At 43.7% G+C, this 20,526-nt stretch overlaps 1 protein-coding gene across 4 annotated transcripts in view; it reads left to right on the plus strand.

Moving 5' to 3' along the window:
- Positions 1-20,526, plus strand: part of LOC126203825 (fatty acid-binding protein-like) — a 160,615-nt gene that overhangs the window by 90,164 nt on the left and 49,925 nt on the right. Inside the window, exons 1-3 of one of the 4 annotated variants that reach the window (XM_049938191.1) lie at positions 6,930-7,054; positions 9,747-10,030; positions 11,849-11,991. The exons of 1 other annotated variant lie outside the window; for it this stretch is intronic. In XM_049938191.1, coding sequence (XP_049794148.1) covers positions 6,979-7,054; positions 9,747-10,030; positions 11,849-11,899 — 411 coding nt within the window. In that variant the 5' untranslated portion in view covers positions 6,930-6,978 and the 3' untranslated portion in view covers positions 11,900-11,991. Of the gene's footprint in view, positions 1-6,929; positions 7,055-9,746; positions 10,031-11,848; positions 11,992-20,526 lie in introns of those variants that run through there. 2 more of the 4 variants (XM_049938195.1, XM_049938190.1) reach the window with 2 other exon arrangements.

The following is a 20,526-nucleotide window of genomic DNA, read 5'->3' on the forward strand; positions in this document are numbered from 1 at the left end:
CAAAGGAGCGTTCTTGGGACACATTGAGAGTCAGACTGTCTCGAATTTTCCCTTCTCAAACACTCGATGACCTCAGAAGAGCCTACGTCGAACAATGGAAGAATCTTCAGCGGAAACGGCTAGATCGCCTTGTGAACAACGTGATAAGGACCATCCAAGCATTTTAAAAAGAATGGTGTGAACCAGCACGGTACAGAATGTTACTCAGCACCAGTATTTTTATACAAATACCGACGCTTTCGCATTGACTGTCTTTTTTTGGGAACAGTTTTATGTTTAATCCATAGAGAAGTTATTGTTTTAGCTTTTTGAGACTTATTGTTTCGGCCGGCGTGGGTGGCCAACGGTTCTAGGCGCTACAGTCTCGAACCGCGCGACTGCTACGGTCGCAGGTTCGAATCCTGGCTCGGGCATGGGTGTGTGTGATGTCGTTAGGTTAGTTAGGTTTAAGTAGTTCTAGGTTCTACGGGACTGATGACCTCACATGTTAAATCCCATAGTGCTCAGAGCCATTTGAACCCAGCTTATTGTTTCATTGCCCGTTCCAATTGACTCCAAGACCACACGTCTTCCCAGATGTGCAGCAGGAGGAAAACTTTTGCGAATAGTGTATTTTTATGGCCATCTTTGTAGGATAGTTTCATTACGAACTACTCCGAAAACACTTCTATCCAGCAGCACCAACCTTGAGCCAACATGTGAAGAAACTACAGTGTCCGTTACTGCCATGTGGACAAGATGGCGCATATCACGTTCTGTGGTCTCATAACGTGGCAAAGCAGACACCCCTCTGTTCACAAGTGAAGGAGAATGTACTACACGAACCAAAATTCCAAGATATGACATACGCATTTTTCGAATATCGATCTTTCTGCCTCATTTCAACTTATTCATGTTACAGAGTAACGCAGAAGAGGAGTACATGAAATTCGTGATGAGTCACTGCAGTAAGTTTCTGTAGCCATACTATTCTCTCGTGATTTTTTTTGGGAATTCAGAATACAGCTGTTTTTCAATGAGATCCTGACATGGCTGTCTACTTGCACAAACACGACAGCCATCCCTCTGGTGGCAGTGAACTCCGATTGTAATTGAACTGCAGCGATGGTTTCTAGTGCTAATCGACAGGTTATCCTGATCCGTTGCCGTACACTAACGGAAATGGGAACGGTTATATCTCGAACATCTTGGCCGAGCACACGTAAACTGATGCTCCACTATTTCCATGACTCCAGGATATGTTGATTAAAGTTTTGTCCTTAATTCGAATTTATTTGCAGTAAATAAAAAAGCCATTCCTACAGGTGAAGCATACTAGAACTTTTCGGATGGAATCTGTAACACAGCATTCGCAGGTAACGTGGACGTGCAGCTTATCAGCATGTTCAGGACTTTGAGAATGGTCGAATCATCGACATGGGGAGGTGGAAGGATCATACCGACAGATCGCACAGACAGTTGGCTATAATGGCTACAGAACGAATGGTGACAAGATGGATAAGTACAACGGTCTGGCAAGAAGACTTGGGTTGTGTCCTTCCAGAACGACTGCACCACGAGACTATTCGAGGATTGTCGGACTGGTTCCGACGAATAAACAGGTGCCAGCGGTTGAAACTCGGAGTAGTGTCACGACTAAAAGTCGGGAATACAGTACTGGAACCTGCATTGTGATTTCGAACAGCTACGCTTCATTTATCGATAACACCGTACCACGGATAATAAAGACGTGCATGGTGCAGAGACAGAATCAACTGGAGTACTGAGTGGCGTATTAAGCAGTGATTCTCGCTTCTGTTTGTGGCGGCCAAATTGACGCCAACGTCTTGGCAGAGGGGACCTGGTGAAAGATCAGAGAAGCAGTGATTCTCAGGATCCATATGTCAACAACTCCTGGAATAACGGTATGGAAAGCAACTGCATACGACAACAGGACTGACTTGATAATTATTTATGGGAGACTGAATGCTGTAATGGTGAACTTTTTGTCACTTCCTTCACAATAAGGGTATTCCGTGGCTTATTTCAGCAGAATAATGCAAGACCTCACACGGCATTTGACACCACAGAGTCCTTTACTGGCCTGCCTTTTGCCCAACTTATCACCCTGTACCTCTCCATTTACAAATTCTATCACAAAAAAAAGAAAAAAAAAACGAGTCACCACGAAGGAATTATCCGAAAGGGACGGGAATCAGTAGATGTGATGTACATGTACACAGACAAATGATTACAATTCCAGACAAACTGGATTATTTATTCAAAGTCCGCAGCTCGTGGTCTTGCGGTAGCGTTCTCGCTTCCCGCTCACGGGTCCCGGGTTCGATTCCCAGCAGTGTCAGGGATTTTCTCTGCCTCCAGATGACTGGGTGTTGTGTGTCCTTCATCGTCATTTCACCATCATTGGCCTGCAAGTCGCCGAAGTGGCGTCAACTAAAAAGGACTTGCAATACGACGGCCGAACTCCCCCGCATTGGGACTCCCGGCCAACAATGCCATACGATCATTTCATTTCATCTATTCAAGAGAAAGAACTGCACAAACTGAGGAAGTCAATAATGCATTGGTCCACCTCTGGCCCTTACGCAAGCAGCTATTCGGCTTGGAAATGATTGGTGGAGTTGTTTGATGTCCTCCTGAGGATTATCGCGCCAAATTCTCTCCAACTGGCGCATTACATCGTCAAAATTCCGAGCTGGTTGGAGGGCCCTCCCCGTAATGCTCCAAACATTCTCAGCTAGAGGGAGATCTGGCGACCTTGTCATCCAACGTAGGGTTTGGCAAGCACGAAGACAAGAAATAGCAACTCTCGCTCTGTGCGGGCGGGCATCTTCCTGAAATGTAAGCCCAGGGTGGCTTGCCATGAAGGCCAACGAAACGAGACGTAGAATATCGTAGACGTACCGATGTACTGTGAGGGTTCCGTGTTTAACAATCGAAGGGTTCCTGCTACGAGAAGAAATGATGCCGCAGACCATCCTTCGTGATTTTTGGGACGTTTGGCGGGCGGTAGTCGGGTTGGTAAACCACCGATCTCTAGGAAGTCTCCAGACATGTGTTCGGTCTGTCATCTCACTGACTGTGCTAGAATAGTCTCCAGTAATGAGTCCCGCTTCGAACTGAGCCCCGATGACCAGCCCGCCATACGGCCCGACAACCGGGAGTTATGGTCTGGGGTGTCAATTCATTTTATAGCAGAACCCCTTTGGTTTTGATCCACGGCACCCTTGCAGTACGTCGGCGATATTCTACGTCTCGTGGCAAGCCATCCTTAGCTTAGATTTCAGCAAGAGAATGCCCGCCCGCACACGGCGAGAGTTGCTGCAGCTTGTCTTCGTGCTCGTCAAACCCTATCTCGGCCGACAAGGTCGCCCGATCTCTCGACAGTTGAGAACATTTGGAGCCGTACGGGGAGGACCTCCAACCAGCTCGAGATTTTGACGATCTGATGACCCAGTTGGACAGAATTTGGCACGGTACCCGTCATGGTTACATTCAACGACTCTACCAATCAATGATAATCCGAGTAACTGCTTGCAAAAAGGACAGAGGTGGACCAACGTCTTATTAACTTGCGCAGTTTGTGAAGCTCTTTCTCTTGAACAAATCATCTAATGTTTCTGAAATTGAAATCATTTGTTCTTTTCCTGGCTTTTTGCACATGTTCAATACATCCTCTGATTTCCACCACATTTTGATAGTTCCTATGTAAGATGTTTTTTTTATATTTTTTGTCTTAGAGTGTGATGGCAAGGAAAAATACTAATATTTTGCTGAATGACGGGAGAAGGGCTAAAGGTGTGGGGAAAAATCCTCTTATTACTATTTTTTAAAAAGAATCTCTTTCATGGAAAGAACTTCCGAGCCACCACCCAGATTCGGGTTTCGGGGAATTCAGTGCCCGGTTGACTAATAACGAAGCTGTGCAGTTGGAACTATCAGCTAAGAGGCGGCATCCACTGTCCTCCACTCTCATGGCGAAAAAAAGTTCTTTGAACTACGTATTCGCCAATCGTAGTTTTGTATCCATTCTAGAGTGACGTGTTCATGGTTGCGCCAGGTTAGGACTAATGCTGTTATTATTATTGTTATTTATTAATAACCTAACGGTGTTCCGAAAGGATAGGCTAAACACGGTTGGCGGTGGCGTGCTTGTTGCTGTTAGAAGTAGTTTAACTTGTCGCGAAATTGAAGTAGATACTTTCTGTGAGTTAATATGGGCAGAGGTCATTGTTGGCAATCGGTATAAAATAATAATTGGATTCTTTTACCGACTTCCCAATTCAGATGATACAGTTGCTGAAAGGTTCAAAGAAAACTAGAGTTTGATTTCAAACACGTACCCGACTCATACGATAATAGTTGGTGGTGACTTTAATTTACCCTCGATATGTTGGCGAAAATATATGTTTAATTCCGGAGGTACACATAAAATATCATCCGAAATTGTGCTAAACGCGTTCTCTGAAAACTATTTCGAGCAGTTAGTTCATGGGCCCACGCGAATAGTAAACGGTTGTGAAAACACACTTGACCTCTTAGCAACTAATAATCCTGAGGTAATAACGAGCATCAAAACCGGTTCAGTAATTAGTGAACACATGGTTGTCGTAGCAAGATTGAATAATGTAATCCCCAAATACTCCAAAAATAAGCGAAAAATATTCCTACTCAAAAAAGCAGATAAAATTTCATTTGACGCCTTCCTCAGAGACAATCTCCACTTATTCCAAATTAATAATATAAGTATAGACTAGACGTGGCTTAGATTCAAAGAAATAGTATCGGCAGCAATCGACAGATTTATACCAAATAAATTAACAAATGACGTAGCTGATCCTCCTTGGTACACGAAACGGGTTAGGACACTGTTGCAGAAACAACGAAACAAACATGGCAAATTTAAACAGACGCAAAATCCCCAACATTGGCGATCTTTTCCAGAAGCTCGAAATTTAGCGCGGACTTCAATGCGAGATGCCTATACCAGTTTTCAGAACGAAACTTTGTCTCGAAACCTGGCAGAAAATCCAAAGAGATTCTGGTGGTATGTGAAGTATGTTAGCGGCAAGAAACAATCAATACCTTCTCTGCGCGATAACAATGGACATACTATCGAAGACAGTGCTGCTAAAGCAGAGTTACTAAACACAGTCTTCCGAAATGCCTTCACAAAAGGAGACGATATAAATATTCCAGAATTCGAATCGAGAACAGCTGCCAACATGAGTAAAGTAGAAGTAAATATCTTCGGAGTAGTGAAGCATCTTAAATCACTTAATAAAGGCAAGTCTTCTTGTCCAGACTGTATACCAATTAGGTTCCTGTCAGTGTATGCTGATGCATTGGCTCCATACTTAACAATTATGTACAACCGTTCGCTCGACGAAAGATCCGCACCCAAGGACTGGAAAGTTGCACAGGTCACACCAATATTCAAGAAAGGTAGTAGGAGTAACCCACTAAATTACAGGCCCATATCGCTAACGTCGATATGCAGCAGGATTTTGGGACATATATTGTGTTCGAACACTATGTATGAAGTACCTCGAAGAAAACGGTCTATTGACACACAGTCAACATGGATATAGAAAACATTTTTCTTGTGAAACACAACTAGCTCTTTATTCACATGAAGTGTTGAGTGCTACTGACAAGAGATTTCAGATCGATTCCGTACTTCTCGATTTCTGGAAGGCTTTTGACACTGTACCACACAAGCGGCTGGTAGTGAAATTGCGTGCTTATGGAATATCGTCTCAGTTATGTGACTGGATCTATGATTTGTTGTCAGAGAGGTCACAGTTCGTAATAATTGACGGAAATTCATCGAGTAAAACAGAAGTGATTTCTGGTGTTCCCCAAGGTAGTGTTATAAGTCCTTTGCTGTTCCTTATCTGTATAAACGATTTGGGAGACAATCTGAACAGCCGTCTTGGTTTGTTTGCAGATGACGCTGTCGTTTATCGACTCATAAAGTCATCAGAAGATCTAAACAAATTGCAAAACGATTTACAAAAGATATCTGAGTGGGGCGAAAAGTGGCAGTTGACCCTTAATAATGATAAATGAGAGGTCATCCATATGAGTGCTAAAAGGAATTCGTTAAACTTCGGTTACACGATAAATCAGTCTAATTTAAATCGGTAAATTCAACTAAATACCTAGGTATTTCAATTACGAACAACTTATTTCGAATGAACACATAGAAAATGTTGTGGGGGAAGGCTAACCAAAGACTGCGTTTTACTGGCTGGACACTTAGAAAATTTAGCAGATCTACTAAGGCGACTGCCTACACTACGCGTGTCCGTCCTCTTTTAGAATACTGCTGCGCGGTATGGGATCCTTACCAGATAGGACTGACGGAGTACATTGAAAAAGTTCAGAGAAAGGCGGCACGTTTTGTATTATCGCTGGACATCATTAAAAGAAAGGCGTTTTTCGTTGCGAAGGAATTTTGTCACGAAACTCCAATCACCAACAGATCTACATAGGGAGGAACGATCACCACGATAAAATAAGGGAAATAAGAGCTCGTACGGAAAGACATAGGTGTTCATTCTTTCCGGGCGCTATACGAGATTGGAATAATAGAGAATTGTGAACGTGGTTCGATGCACCCCCTGCCAGGCACTTAAATGGGATTTGCAGAGTATCCATGTAGATGTAGATATTATTATTATTATTATTATCACTGGTTTAAATTATCTTATCTTCTCGTGCACGAAACGTAGCGACTGTTATCTGTAGTGAAATAAACATGTGACTTGACGTATTGCACTCCATGCCTGTAAGATAACATCAATCTCAAGTGTAATACTGAGATTACAATATCTACATATAGATTAAACTCGTTACGTAGCAAAAAGATTTGATGAAAAGGAATCATATAAAAAGAGGCGCGAAAGGTTAGTTCAGACATGTTCAAATAGGTTGCTCTCGTCAGTTCATTCTTGAAGACAACAAACTACCACCATGTTAAATAAGTTCGCCGGCAAGACGTATCAGATTGAGAGAGCTGAGAACGTGGATGCCTTCCTCATCGCTTACGGTTAGTACTCACTGACATTTCGGTGTCTCTCAGACGAAAATCACATAAAATGATCAGATTTTTCTATTTTATGTTACTCAAGAATGTTTCAGGTCGATTGAAATAGTTTATAATTTTCTGGAATTCTTCGTTTGTATATTATTAATTATACCTTTATAAAAAATAAGACAATATCGCGTTTAAGATTACGCCGAAAATATGTAATTGCATTCTTTAAGTGTATACTAATTATCAAGCCAAATTACTTTCTCCTGCCAAATTACCTTCTTCTTAAGGGAATGGACTTCCTCTTAACTCTCTATCTCATCTACATTGTTAATTTATAACATTCTTCTGCAGTGATGCGTTTCAGATCACTTACTTTCTTATTATCCTGTCTTCCAGCTACCGAATTCTGTTTTTCGAAAGGTATTTTTGTACCAGTGACAATTTAGGTAATGTATACCTTAATTAAAAGTATAATGTTTTTCTTACGACAGGTTTCATTTGTGTGAGTACCAAAAATGTTCAAAATTGTTGTCCTCGGATTAAGAGAATAATGCACTTAGAAAGTACAGAACTGATTTCAATGTTCTCTATAATCTAAAACAGGAATTGTAAGTGAACGTTGCCAAAGCTATTGAAGCTGTGAACGTTAAGAAGTCGCTCATGTTATTCTTTGAAAATAGACTGTGTTTGTAAGTAGCAGGGGAACGCTTTGGTGTTTATTTATGTCACTTACAAGAGTAAAATTTATAACAGTCTACTTCGGAACTGCCCTCGGAAAGAAAACCGCATATACAGAAGAAGGTAAACACAACTCACAATACCTATAGTAAGCTGACAGGACAGAATAATAGCGCCTCCTGGTCCCACTGGAGCACTGCATTTTTATAAACGGTATCAGAGTGTCACATGACCCACCACCGCTCACAGTGAAGTGGTTTCGTACTGTGATATGGATCCTCTCATACTGGTTAGCGTGAACATGAAACGGGATGTTTACTTCACATTTTCGGTACCCTAATATTGGCCTTACTGCTACATCTTCTTCTGTAGACACTCCCATGTTTCAAGACGATAACAGCAGTGTTCACAAGGCAGCGCGAAACGTCCCTGTTTTCGTGAACAATCAGGCAACCTCTCGCAACTCTGCTGACCTACTAAATCAGCCGATCCTAATCTCAGAAATAATGTATGGAAGTATTTAGAAGAGCGGATAGAACGTAGCAATCACCAACTACACTCATGCTCATAAATTGCAGAATGTGGTGCCACACAACGTGGCACTACACAAAACTGGCGCTAATAGCATAGGCACATAGGGAACACACACGACACAGATCTGTAAGTCCACAGTATTGGTGGTAAGTTGGGAAAACCGTCCCGAAACACGTGTGTTACGAAACGCCACTGTTTCCTGCTAATGTACCCTGACATCAATATGGGATATGATGACCATGCACACCTACACACGCCGCAAAACGGGTTGGCATACTCTGGATCAGGTGGTCGAGCAGCTGCTGGGGTTGAAAACGTGCAGCGATACGTCGGCCGAGAGCATCTCAAACGTGCTCGATGGGGTTTAGGTCTGGAGAACAGGCAGGCCACTCCATTCGCCTGGTATCTTCTGTTTGAAGGTTCTCCTCCACGGGGCCGTGCGCTATCATCCATCAGGAGGAAAGTGGGCCCCACTGCACTCCTGAAAAGGCGGACATACTGGTGCAAAATGACGTCCCGATACACCTGACCTGTTACAGTTCCTCTGTCAAAGACACGCAGGGGTGTCCGTGCACCAATCATAATCCCACCCTAAACCATCAAACCACGACCTCCATACAGATCCCATCCAGGGAGATTAAGGGGTTGGTATCTGGTTACTGGTTCACGCCAGATGAAAACCCGGCGAGAATCACTGTTCAGACTATACCTGGACTCGTCCGTGAACATAAACTGGGACCACTGTTGCAATGGCCATGTACTGTGTTCTTGACACCAGGCTTTACGGGCTCTCCTGTGACCAGGGGTCAGTGGAATGCACCTTGCAGGTCTCCGGGCGAATAAACCACGTCTGTTAAATTGTCTGTAGACTGTGTGTCTGGAGACAACTGATCCAGTGTCTGCGGTAAGTTCCCGTGGCCGTCGGTATCCTTGTGGTTTTGTACACTGTGGACGTCCCGTACTGTAGCGCCTGGACACGTTTCCTGTCTGCTGGAATCGTTGCCATAATCTTGAAATCACACTTTGTGGCACACAGAGGGCCCGTGCTACGACCTGCTGTGTTTGACCAGCCTCCAGTCGCCCTAGTATTCTACCTCTCATAACGTCATCAATATGTGTTCTTTGAACCATTTTCAACACTATCACCATTAGCGCGTCTGAAAACGTCTGCACACTTACTCACTGCACCGTACTCTGACATGCACCAACACACCTCTCCGTATGTGGACTGCTGCCAGCGCCACCGTGCGACGACCATAGGTCAAATGCGCCGCATCGTCATACCCTGAGGCGATTTAAACCCGCAAACCGCCCACCAGAGCATTGTTTCACCATGTATTAGCATTATTCTTAGTTTATGAGCATGAGTGTACTTCGTCTAATTGAGATCATCGAAGCTAGAGCAGTATTAGGGTATCTAATTGTTTGCCCACTACGGTTATCAGTGTATATAATATTTTACACTCATGACGGCGACTGTCCTGACTCAAAGGTGTGAAAGACGCCGGCCTGCGAGAGGCGGCGCTCAAGATGACGATGCGGCAGACGCTGTCGGTGGACGGGGACCAGTACACGGTCCACATGGAGATCGGGCCCCGCAAGCTGGACATCCCGTTCAGGCTGGGCGAGGAGTTCGAGGAGACGACGATGGGCGGCGAGAAGGCGCAGACCACGTTCTCGCTCCAGGGGGACGACACTCTCGTCCAGCAACAGAAACTGCCCGGCGGCCGACACGTCACCACCCAGAGGAAGTTCAGCGACTCCCACATGACTGTCGTAAGTATGAGGCGAGCCATCACGTGCTTCTGAAACGTGTACAGTGTAGCGCATGACACGATGCTACATGAAGGTGACGCACGCCGTTCTTATACTGCCAATAACGTCAGTCATTGCATGTTTCCCTTTACCAGAGGCCATTTTTTGTGTTAGGAGACAAAAACATTGGCCGAATTCGGTGCTCTTTAGTGGCCCACACTGAAAATATGGAAATCTATCCAGGCGCGCTAGTGTGAAGTAGTAGTTTTTAAATCTTGGAGTGTTCTTGACTGCCCTTTGAATAAAAGTTCTGTTGATCAAAGTAAGAATGTTCCTAAGTAATGACAAATTAGAAATTTTCAACGCAGGAGATCACTGTAGGTGGCATATGTTTGCGTAATACTTAATCAAAGTGATTATCCAGAATTCCTGATGTAAGTACGCTGTTTAGGTTTTTATGTTGGTAACGCCACGTAGCGCTCTGTATAAAAATCACCGACTGTGCTGTGTGCACTCTGTGGCTGGTTGGCATTTTTGGAATATTCGCTATTGTAGTGTTGGGCTGTTGGATGTGAACAGCGCGTAGCGTTGTGCAGTTGGAGGTGAGCCGCCAGCAGTGGTGGATTTGGAGAGATAGATACCAGAGTTTTGAGAAGTAAATAGAGAACTGTCTGAGTACGTTCAGTTTTACTCAGCTATCTTTGTATCGAATAACGTAGAAGTTTACTAGCACAGTCATTCATAATTTTTCAAAGGGCACGTTTCATACGTCTTTCATAATTTTTCTAAGGGGACGTTACACTGATTAGTGACATACGTCACTGCTAACTTCAAAGTCACATTTAACAACTTTGTGACAAGTATTAGAAATATCGCCGTGGTGAATACTCTTGTGCCACACACTAGTCACGTTGGTGATCCTTTCATTTACGTACATTACAGATCTCGTGCTCGTGGAAATCATTCATTAGGTGAGATTATGCAGCATAAGAATAACAGTCGTATCAAAGTCCAGTGTTCTTACTAGGGTGAGAAACCAATAATAATCTCTAAGATGTTGTTGCCAGACACGCATCTTCTGGAGTAGAGCCGTGTAACACTTTTACAAATCAGCACATTGCTCTCCTGCATGAGTATCACGGTTTCTGTAGAGACTCGTCCGCCACTTCGTTGAATTGTAGTAACGCAGATACGTTGCAGTGTTGGCAGCTCTGCACGACTGCGCGTTGTACTCGAGACCAGATGTCGTCCAACACTTACATACATTGTTCTCTTACATCTTGCTGGTGAGGTTGATTTTCTAACGTTCTAGCTTACTTCCACTACAATCTTCTATGTAGTTCTGACCCAAGACATAACTTACATTTCCTTGAAGAGTAATGACTCTTCTGTTGCCTTGATTATTGTATTGTTTCATTTGTTATTCTCAGTGTCTTTCCACGTGTTGTATGACAACCACATTATAATCACTGTTTGCACACATACAGATGGCAGGATTGTGAATTGATATTGGGTTTGTAAATGACTACTACATGAGAATCGTGTTTCTGTCGATTCTATATATTTATCGTAACCTACCACTGACCATCATGCATTTCAGCGACAATACACTAGAAACATAACAAGTGCTTGAATTAAATATTTTTGTAAAGGAAATTAGCATGAAAATTTTACAAATAAGACTTTATAGGAACATTACGGTACAATTATTTTAAAACAATACTTTCTAATATTATCTATTTGTTCTTCATCTTAGAAACAACCTATGACTTTGTCTACATACAGAAACGTATCTCACGTCGGCATTGCTTTACAATTAAGTTTATTTTCTTGTTGCAGACCCAGACAATCGGTGACGTCACTGCGAAGAGCACTTATAAGGCTATCTAAAGATCACCCAGCGTCCGTTTTCACTGTATAATGCAATATATTCTATATCCTGTATCGTCTTCTTGTTGAATAAAATATGCATCATTATTCTACAGTCTGTGTGTCAAACGAAGCTTTCTCTTCATTGCAAACAGTATTTAATGAATGTGTTGAACTTAAAAGTCTTTGAACAACTGTGACAAGCTGAAGCTGAGTATAAGATCATGTTTGGGATCCGGACAGTTGGGTGGGAAGTTACTAGTTGCACTATCCCATCATGCGTCAGAGTTCGACTGAGAGATTCAACTTGTCACTACTTCCTCTCTACGTGTCATTAACGCCATTTCATAACAATCCTTCAGTTACTTAGGCTTATTTATTTTCATTTTGAGATACACGAAGTCAAAATAGTATTGAACAATTATGTGCATAAGGTTGACGTATTATTTTCCATTTTCGTGTGGAGCAGAATGTTCTCGAACAAGGTTTAAAAAATTGTTGGGCAGACATGAACCCCTACGCCTCCTCTGCCCTCGGCTTCAAGGTCCAACGAATAGTTCTGGTTGCCGGTCTGCTGTACAATAGTTGGCGCTCGAGCATTAGGCACTTGGAGTGGGGAGTGACAAACAACAGGTGGGCGCGAAAGTTTAAAAAACTCCACACTCAGAAGATCATAACGGCGTAGTGTCACAATTACGGCCCAAATTTTCGCGTGGGGTCGATTCTGGAGCTGTTATCTTGCTAGTGTCGTTTTTTAGTTCTTGTGATATAAGGTCGAGTTGGTGATGTTTCCTTGTCAGAGGACCATTACCTGGTGTGTCGGAATCCACTCGCTCAAATGAAGGTACAGTATGTTTCATATCTACACACATCAAAAAAACTTTGCATCACCTTGGTTCCTAGAGTTCCGGAACCTGTACAGAAACTTGGAATGGAGATCAACATAGACATCTTTTCCGTCCTTTTTATTGCTCATGAAAACCACATATTGCATGTTGTACCATCATACAGCGAGACCTTCAGAGGTGGTGGCCCAGATTACTATTCACACCTGTATCTCTAATACCCAACAACAAGTCCTCTTGCATTGATGCATGCCTGTATTCGTCGTGGCATACTATCCACAAGTTCATCAAGGCACAGTTAGTCCAGATTGTCTCACTCCTCAACGGTTATTCGGCGTAGATCCCTCAGATTGGTTGGTGGGTCACGTCATCCATTAACAGCCCATTTCAATCTATACCAGCCATGTTCAATAGTGCTCATGTCTGGAAAACAAGCTGGCCACTCTAGTCGAGCGATGTCGTTATCCTGAAGGAAGTCATTATTCACAAGATGAGCACGATGGGGGCGCGAATTCTAGTCCATGAAGACGAATGCCTCGCCAATATGCTGGCTATTTGGTTACACTATCGGTCGGAGGATGGCATTCACGTATTGTACAGCCGTTACGGCGCCTTCCACGACCACCAGCGGCGTACGTCGGTCCCACATAATGCCACCCCAAACAAGCAGGGAACCTCCACCTTGCTGCACTTGCTGTACACTGTGTGTAAGGCGTTCATCCTGATCGGATTGTCTCCAAACACGTCTCCGACGATTGTCTGGTTGAAGGCATATGCGACACTTATCTGTGAAGAGAACTCGATGCCAATCCTGAGTGGTCCATTCTGCAAGTTGCTGGCCCCATCTGTATCGCGCTGCATTGTGTCGTGGTTGCAAAGGTGGACCTCCCCATGGACGTCGGGAGTGAAGTTGCGCATCACGCAGCGTATTGCGCACTGTTTGAGTCGTAACACGACGTTCTATGGCTGCACGAAAAGCATTATTCAATATGGTGGCGTTGCTGTCAGGGTTCCTCCGAGCCATAATCCATAGTTAGCGGTCATCCACTGCCCTTGGGTGGCCTGAGCGAGGCATGTCATCGACAGTTCCTGGCTCTCTGTATCTCCTCCATGTCCGAACAACATCGCTTTGCTTCACTCCGAGACGCCTGGACATTTCCCTCTTTAAGAGCCCTTCATGGCACAAAGTTAGGTTGTGTGCGGAGGCTGGTGAGCCTCCGCTGTCTATTCGACGTCTTCTTCTCGTGTTACAAGCATACAGGGCACTGTCCGTTCCTATATCGCCGGCATCCAGTTACGTTGTTCAGCCGCCACTGGAACGGCCATTTGCGATCCGTGCAAGGGAAAGCCTTGAGTTATTATAGGTGGGGGGCATTAAAGTCCTAAGCCAGGGGTGGAGTAGGGCCTCCCACTAACTACTACCAACGACGAGATTGCTTTTAGAACAGACTGCTTACAAGAAGCATTGCACCCCAAACTTTCTTTTTAATATTAAATTTAATGATAATTTACGTTCCAACCCAGATTTTATTACCATCTACACGAGTGGTTCTAAGCAGGGAGATGTTTTCGGTTTTTCTGTCGTGTTTCCCGACATAGTCCTCAGGATATGACTCCCAGAGCAGTTTTCAGTTTATTACGCAGAACTGTTTGCTATTCTGAGGGCAATGGAGCAGACGAGAAGGCGTGACTAATAATTTATCATCTGTTCTGATTCTCAAAGTGCCCTTCTCGCTGTTGAACAGATGTCCAGCAAACCAGATGTGCAACACGTACAGGACGCCCTCATTCTCTTGCACAGGGAAAACAAGAAAATTATTATTTGCTTGGTTCCAGGGCACATAGGCATCCAGGGAAACGAACCCTTTGCTGCTGCTGCTGCTAAAGAGGCTTGTGTCCTTCCTCCTCCTACCAGCTGTTCAGTCCCCCTGCGGGCTGTCACTTCATTTGTGACCAGGAAGGCCATATGTTGGTGGGAGTCCCAGTGGCAGGAACTGAAGAACAATAACCTACGTTCCATCAAAACTTCAGTGCGTCCATGGATCACCACCTTCCGCTTGCGACGGTGTGAAGAAGTAGCCCTCACTCGGCTTAGAGTGGGACATTGTCCACTGAAACATGGGTTTCTCCTACGTCGCGAGGACCCACAGTATGTCAGAGATGCTGTCAATACGACATCTTTTAACAGTATGTGTTTTATATGACGATCTGAGGATTGAACTGGGTCTACCATAGGATCTTCCCTAACGAGGCGAGTGTCGTTCGTGTCTTAAAATTTTGTGTGGTGTCCGGAATTCTTCCTAATATCCTTGGTGTGCGATCTTAATGCGTCACAAAGTGGCTGGGTCACGTATTATTTCTAAGTCGTCATCCAGCCGCGCTTATTTGTTCCTTTTTTAACAGCATATTTTCTCCATGATTTCATTTGGTTATCCCGCTGTGTTTCCCTGGGGTTTTATTACGGGCTTTTCTGAACCTCACCTTCTTGGGATTGCTTTACGTTTCCTGTGGTGGGATCAAACGTAGTTTTCCAGTTTATTGTTCACCTTCCGTAGATTATGAAAATCATCTTCGGTATAACATTAATGCAAGGGCGCTGATGACCTAGCTGTTTAGCGCCCTCGCCATAAATCATCACGATCAGCAGCAGCATCGATGGGTCCAGTGAAGACCGTGCAAGCCACCATGACGGCCAAGGAATGTCGCACACTGTTTGCAGACCACGTACACCCTTTGATGACGATCATGCTTCCCGACAGCAGTGACAGTTTTAGCAAGATAATGCGCCATGTCACAAGGGCAAGAGTGCGATGGTGCGATTCGAGGAACACAGTGGCGAGTTCCAATTTATGAGCTGCCGCCCCAGCTCCCCAAATTTGAGCCCGATTGAATACATTTGGAATGTGATTGAATTTGGCGTCAGAGCCCACGCGCCCCTTGAGAATTACGTGAGTTGTGTGTGCAGACGTCGTGCCCGCTTGCTCCAGCAACCTACCAAGGCCTCATTGCTTGCATGCCACGACGCGACGCCGGTGTTATCCGTGCCAAAGGTGGACATACCGGCTATCAGGTAGGTGGACATGGTGTTCTGGCTGATCAGTGTATGGCTAAGAACGAGTAGATGGAAGTAGGGGCGTTATCAATGTGGCAATAGGTCCGAAACTAGATCAGACGCAAAAACAGAAAATTTGTCATCAAAGAAAGATCTCCCACGCATCACATGACTGCACGAGGTGCGCCCGCTCCTGCACGCGTCATCAGGCCGGTCGCTGATTACATATCGGGAAACCCGCGTCACGCGAGAACAGTGCGAAGTTCACGAGTTGCGCGTTTTTATCAATGAAGTCCTACATGCTGTCCTCCGTTGCGATTACGTGATAATAACCTTTCCCTTCGTTGATTTATCTTGCTGCTTCTAACCCTACAAAGAGTTTACTGTGTTCTATCTGTTTCTGCTGCACTTCGTACGTGATCGACATTGCTCAGCTTAACTACACAGCGAATTAAGTGATGAATGAAAGGATCATACTGAAATTCATGCACAACTAATGTTTCGTCGATTACACAGGCCAACGATGAAATCACTTCTTCAACGAAAATAGCTTAAAATGCTTTTTTATTCCAGTCTCTGATCACAAACGAATTCTTTAGACGATGACCGGTTTCAGTCTGTAATGACCATTTTTTTTACACCATGTCTTAAAGTGATACGGCCATAATGGCATCGTCAAAACATATAAATATAATCAGCACAGCATCGTCACATAGATTTCAAATATGGCGTAGAATAGGCCACATCGGCCACATAGTCATTATTGCCAACTAGCTACCTCAGTAGCAAAGCTTTATGCCTCGCCTGCACCCGTCAACAACGACATTGGGCTGTTGATTGGAAACATGTTTCCTGGTCGGACGAGTCTCGTTTCAGATTGTATCGAGCGAATGGACGTGTACGGGTATGGAGAGAACCTCATCAATTCGTGAACCCTGCATGTCAGCAAGGGGACTGTTCAAGCTGCTGGAGGCTCTTTAATGTATGGAGCGTGTGCAGTTGGAGTGATGTAGGACCCCTGATACGTCTAGATACGACTCTGACAGGTGACACGTACGTAGGCATCCTATCTGATCACCTGCATCCATTCATGTCCATTGTGCATTCGACAGACTTGGGCAATTCCAGCAGGACAATGCGACACCCCACACGTCCAGAATTGCTACGGAGTGGTTCCAGGAACACTCTCCTGTGCTTAAACAAATCCGCTGACCATCAAACTTCCCAGACATGAACATTAGTGACCATATCTGGGCTGATTTGAAACGTGCTCTTTAGAGGGGATCTCCACCCCCTTCTACTCTTATGCATTTATGGACAGCGCTGCGGATTCGTGGTGTCCGTTGCCTCCAGCACTACTTCACACATTAGTCGAGCCCATGCCATGTCGTATTCCGGCACTTCTACCTGCTCACGGGGTCCCTACACGATACTAGGCAGGTGTGCCAGTTTTCTGGCTCTTCATTGTATAAGACACTGTCATAGATCGACCTATACGGATCCACAAACGACTTAGACATTGAAGAATAAATTTAAAAAATTCAGGACAGGAATACATCGAGGTAACTTGAGCGATAAATGTAAATTTCATTCACTTCCTTTGATAACCCTTAAGCGATAAGTGAGTGATTGGAAATACCATCCAACTGATTTTCTTGCTGCGTGTGGAGATGCTTTTGCGGAAGAGGTAAAAATTAAGTTCGCGATGCATAATCTTGGGCAAATTTAATGAGTGCGTCATTTGTTACCCATGAAGTGTTTGAGAGTTGGTTCCTGAACAGACTCTGGGGAGAGGCGGAATAAACACGTCTTCTGAATGAGTTCCTAATCGGTCCAAGTGTCAAACACGTTATTGGGTCGATGCAAGATTTTAGTGAGCGTGAACTGGCTAAGTCAAAACACATAAACCACTCGGTGGGAGTGTTGACGGAGATTACGACGCTCAAGGGACGACTGCCGAGATTTTTACAATGGGATTTCGTCCAAAGTCTGATAAATTCCGTTGACGAGTTTTTAGATTTTATTGAGAAACTTCAACAGGCATTGAAATTCAAGCCACATACCAAGAACAGTAGGCACAGAAGTAGGTACCCGAATAAGAATTATAATAATCACCAAAATAATTGGCACCGGAATAGTAACAATAATTTTCAAAAGGGGATTGGAAATGGGAATTCCCACAACGAAATCAAGACCGGGAATGAAGAATTGAGGGGCAGGAGCCTCACGAGATGCAGTCCCGGAATACGAGAAATTACGAGGGCTATTCGGAAAGTAAGGAACGATAGGTCGCGAAATGGAAACCACAGTGAAAATCAAAACTGTTTTATTTGCAACAGTTAGCTACAACTTCCAGCTACTTACCTCCATAGTTGCCGACCCGACTTAGACGTTTGTCGTAGCGTTGTACCAACTTTCCAATACGCTCGTTATAGAAGGCAGCCTCCAGTGCTTTCCGCCAATTCTCTATGCTGGCCTACAGCTCGTTGTCTGTGCCGAAATGTTCTCTTCTTAGCCAGCGGTTCATGTGAGCAGAGATGAAACTCAGAGAGAGACAATTACGGGCTGTATTGTGGGTAATGAAACATTTCCAGCTGAAAACGATGCAGGAGCATCTTCATTGCCTCTGCAGAATGCGCCTGAGAGTTGTCTTGAAGCAGAAAACGCACGACAGTTATGTAATGTTGGCTGCATAGCTTCAGGCGAAACTTCTGACCAGGCCCTCGTACTTGACGGGAGACACTATTGTTCTAGGTATCTTTATGTGCTCCCTGTGTGCTCAGAACTAAAAAGAACGACGTAACGCGATCGATGGTCATACTAGAGACACTGCCCAACACACCTGTGCAGAACTTCATCAGATTTTCACTGTGGTTTCCATTTCCCGACCGATCGTTCCTTACTTTCCGAATAACCCTTGTAGATATCGCTGCGTCTGTGTCTGGAGGTGGTGAAAGAGATCGGAGTTGAAAAGGACACGTTATTTTAAAAATTCTCTAGGTGTCGAAAATTCGGGAAAGGAGCCACGAATTTTGGAGATGGAGTAGATGTGATAAAAACTAAAAATAAAATGTGGAATAATTTTAAGCAGCGCAACCATAAAGAGGGCATAAGAAATATTGTAAAATGTGTTGAGAGATTGTAGTGGGACGCGAAATTGAAGCGTCACCCATCCACCAGTGTCAGCCCAGTTTGCAGGTGAATATAAGTTAATTTAGTGTTTTTTTATGTATTTTTGTAATATTTGTAATAGTTGTGAATTGTCTAAAGTTTTGTATTTAATTTTTTATGTTTCATGTACGGAGAGGGCGGCGCAACGAACGGAGACAGCATCTTCACTGCCGGGACCAGGAAGAAAATTGCTGGCCACTATAGGTCGCGGGTCGACAGCCAAAGAGCAACAGAAGATCGTGAAACCTATTTGTTGCGTCGTGCTTCTAAAAACTGGAAAAATAAGAATTTGTAATGTTTCTACAACAATGATGTCATAGAAAGTTAAACATGTTGTAAATGGTCAGTCCTATCTTGTCAAGGCTCAGGTTCACGTCTATTGTAGGAAGATAATAAACTAGTGGATGCTACCAAAGTTTGAATACGTGTTCCGAGAATTTATTTATGAAGAATTATGTTAATGAATTACTAATTTATTTGACAAGATTATTAATTGTGACAACATTCATCGCGAGTTTGAATCTGGAAAGTTTATTCAATGTGGTTCTAATATTTGTTAAATCAGATAACTTGCATTAATATAATTTCTGAGAACAAACAAAACATCTAAATGGAAAAAAATTGGCACAAACAAATTGGACTGAGTGACGTAATTCTGCGCATACGACTCAAATGATGATGTTTTACAGTTTCGTTAAAGAACCATTCAGAGACAATTTAAAAAGAATTTAAATAATTTTGAAGTGTGTTGTAACTGACGTAGGTGACGAAGTCTGCACATGGTCATATGTCAAAAGAAAATCATTTATACAAAACTTGCGTCGTTACACTACAAGATTCAGTAATTATGGTATGGACTCGAAAATTTATTTGGTGAAAAGTAAGTGAATGATGGAATGAATGCATGTTTGTTGATAGATTTTATGATGAAAACAGATGCAGAGGAGGGTCTGAATTTGTTGGAGCTGCAATGTATGACGAATTATAATAAGCGCCTGTCAGCAGCAACAATTATAGTAATGTAGGTGAAAGTAATGTAGATGATTTTGTATCGGAGAAATTAGGTAAAACTATTTGTGAAGACGGTGAAGCAGTAGTCTCGCCGACTGGAAACGAATTTTGTGATATATCGACGGAAGTATTTGTTAACGCAGCGTAGCAATAGTCTCGTCAGCTGCTGATGAATTTTATAGTGTGTCAGCAGAAGTGGGTGATTTATTGTTAAAGGGAAGTAAAGGTGATATTTTAGTACTGAAGCTGCGAAATTTGAGGCTACTAATGGAGATGTCTTGGAGGTAGGAATTGGTGCATTTATTCTATTGATGGAAGTGAACAAATGGCTCTTGATAGAAAGCATGAATTATGAGTGGATGTGGAAGGACGATTGCAAAAGTAATGTGTTGGAGGGTACGTTAAAACAAAAAGTAGCGGAGGCGTCTGACTGTAGAGACAACATAACGGAGACAGAGGCTGTTTCGAGTTTGGCGCAATTCGAGTGTACTGTGCATTGTAATGTGGAACTACGCAATAGCGGCAAACTATGTGGTGCATCGGCGGAGTCTCACAGAGTTATTGGTGAC

This window comes from Schistocerca nitens, chromosome 9, assembly GCF_023898315.1.
Source record: "Schistocerca nitens isolate TAMUIC-IGC-003100 chromosome 9, iqSchNite1.1, whole genome shotgun sequence".
NCBI lineage: Eukaryota > Metazoa > Arthropoda > Insecta > Orthoptera > Acrididae > Schistocerca > Schistocerca nitens.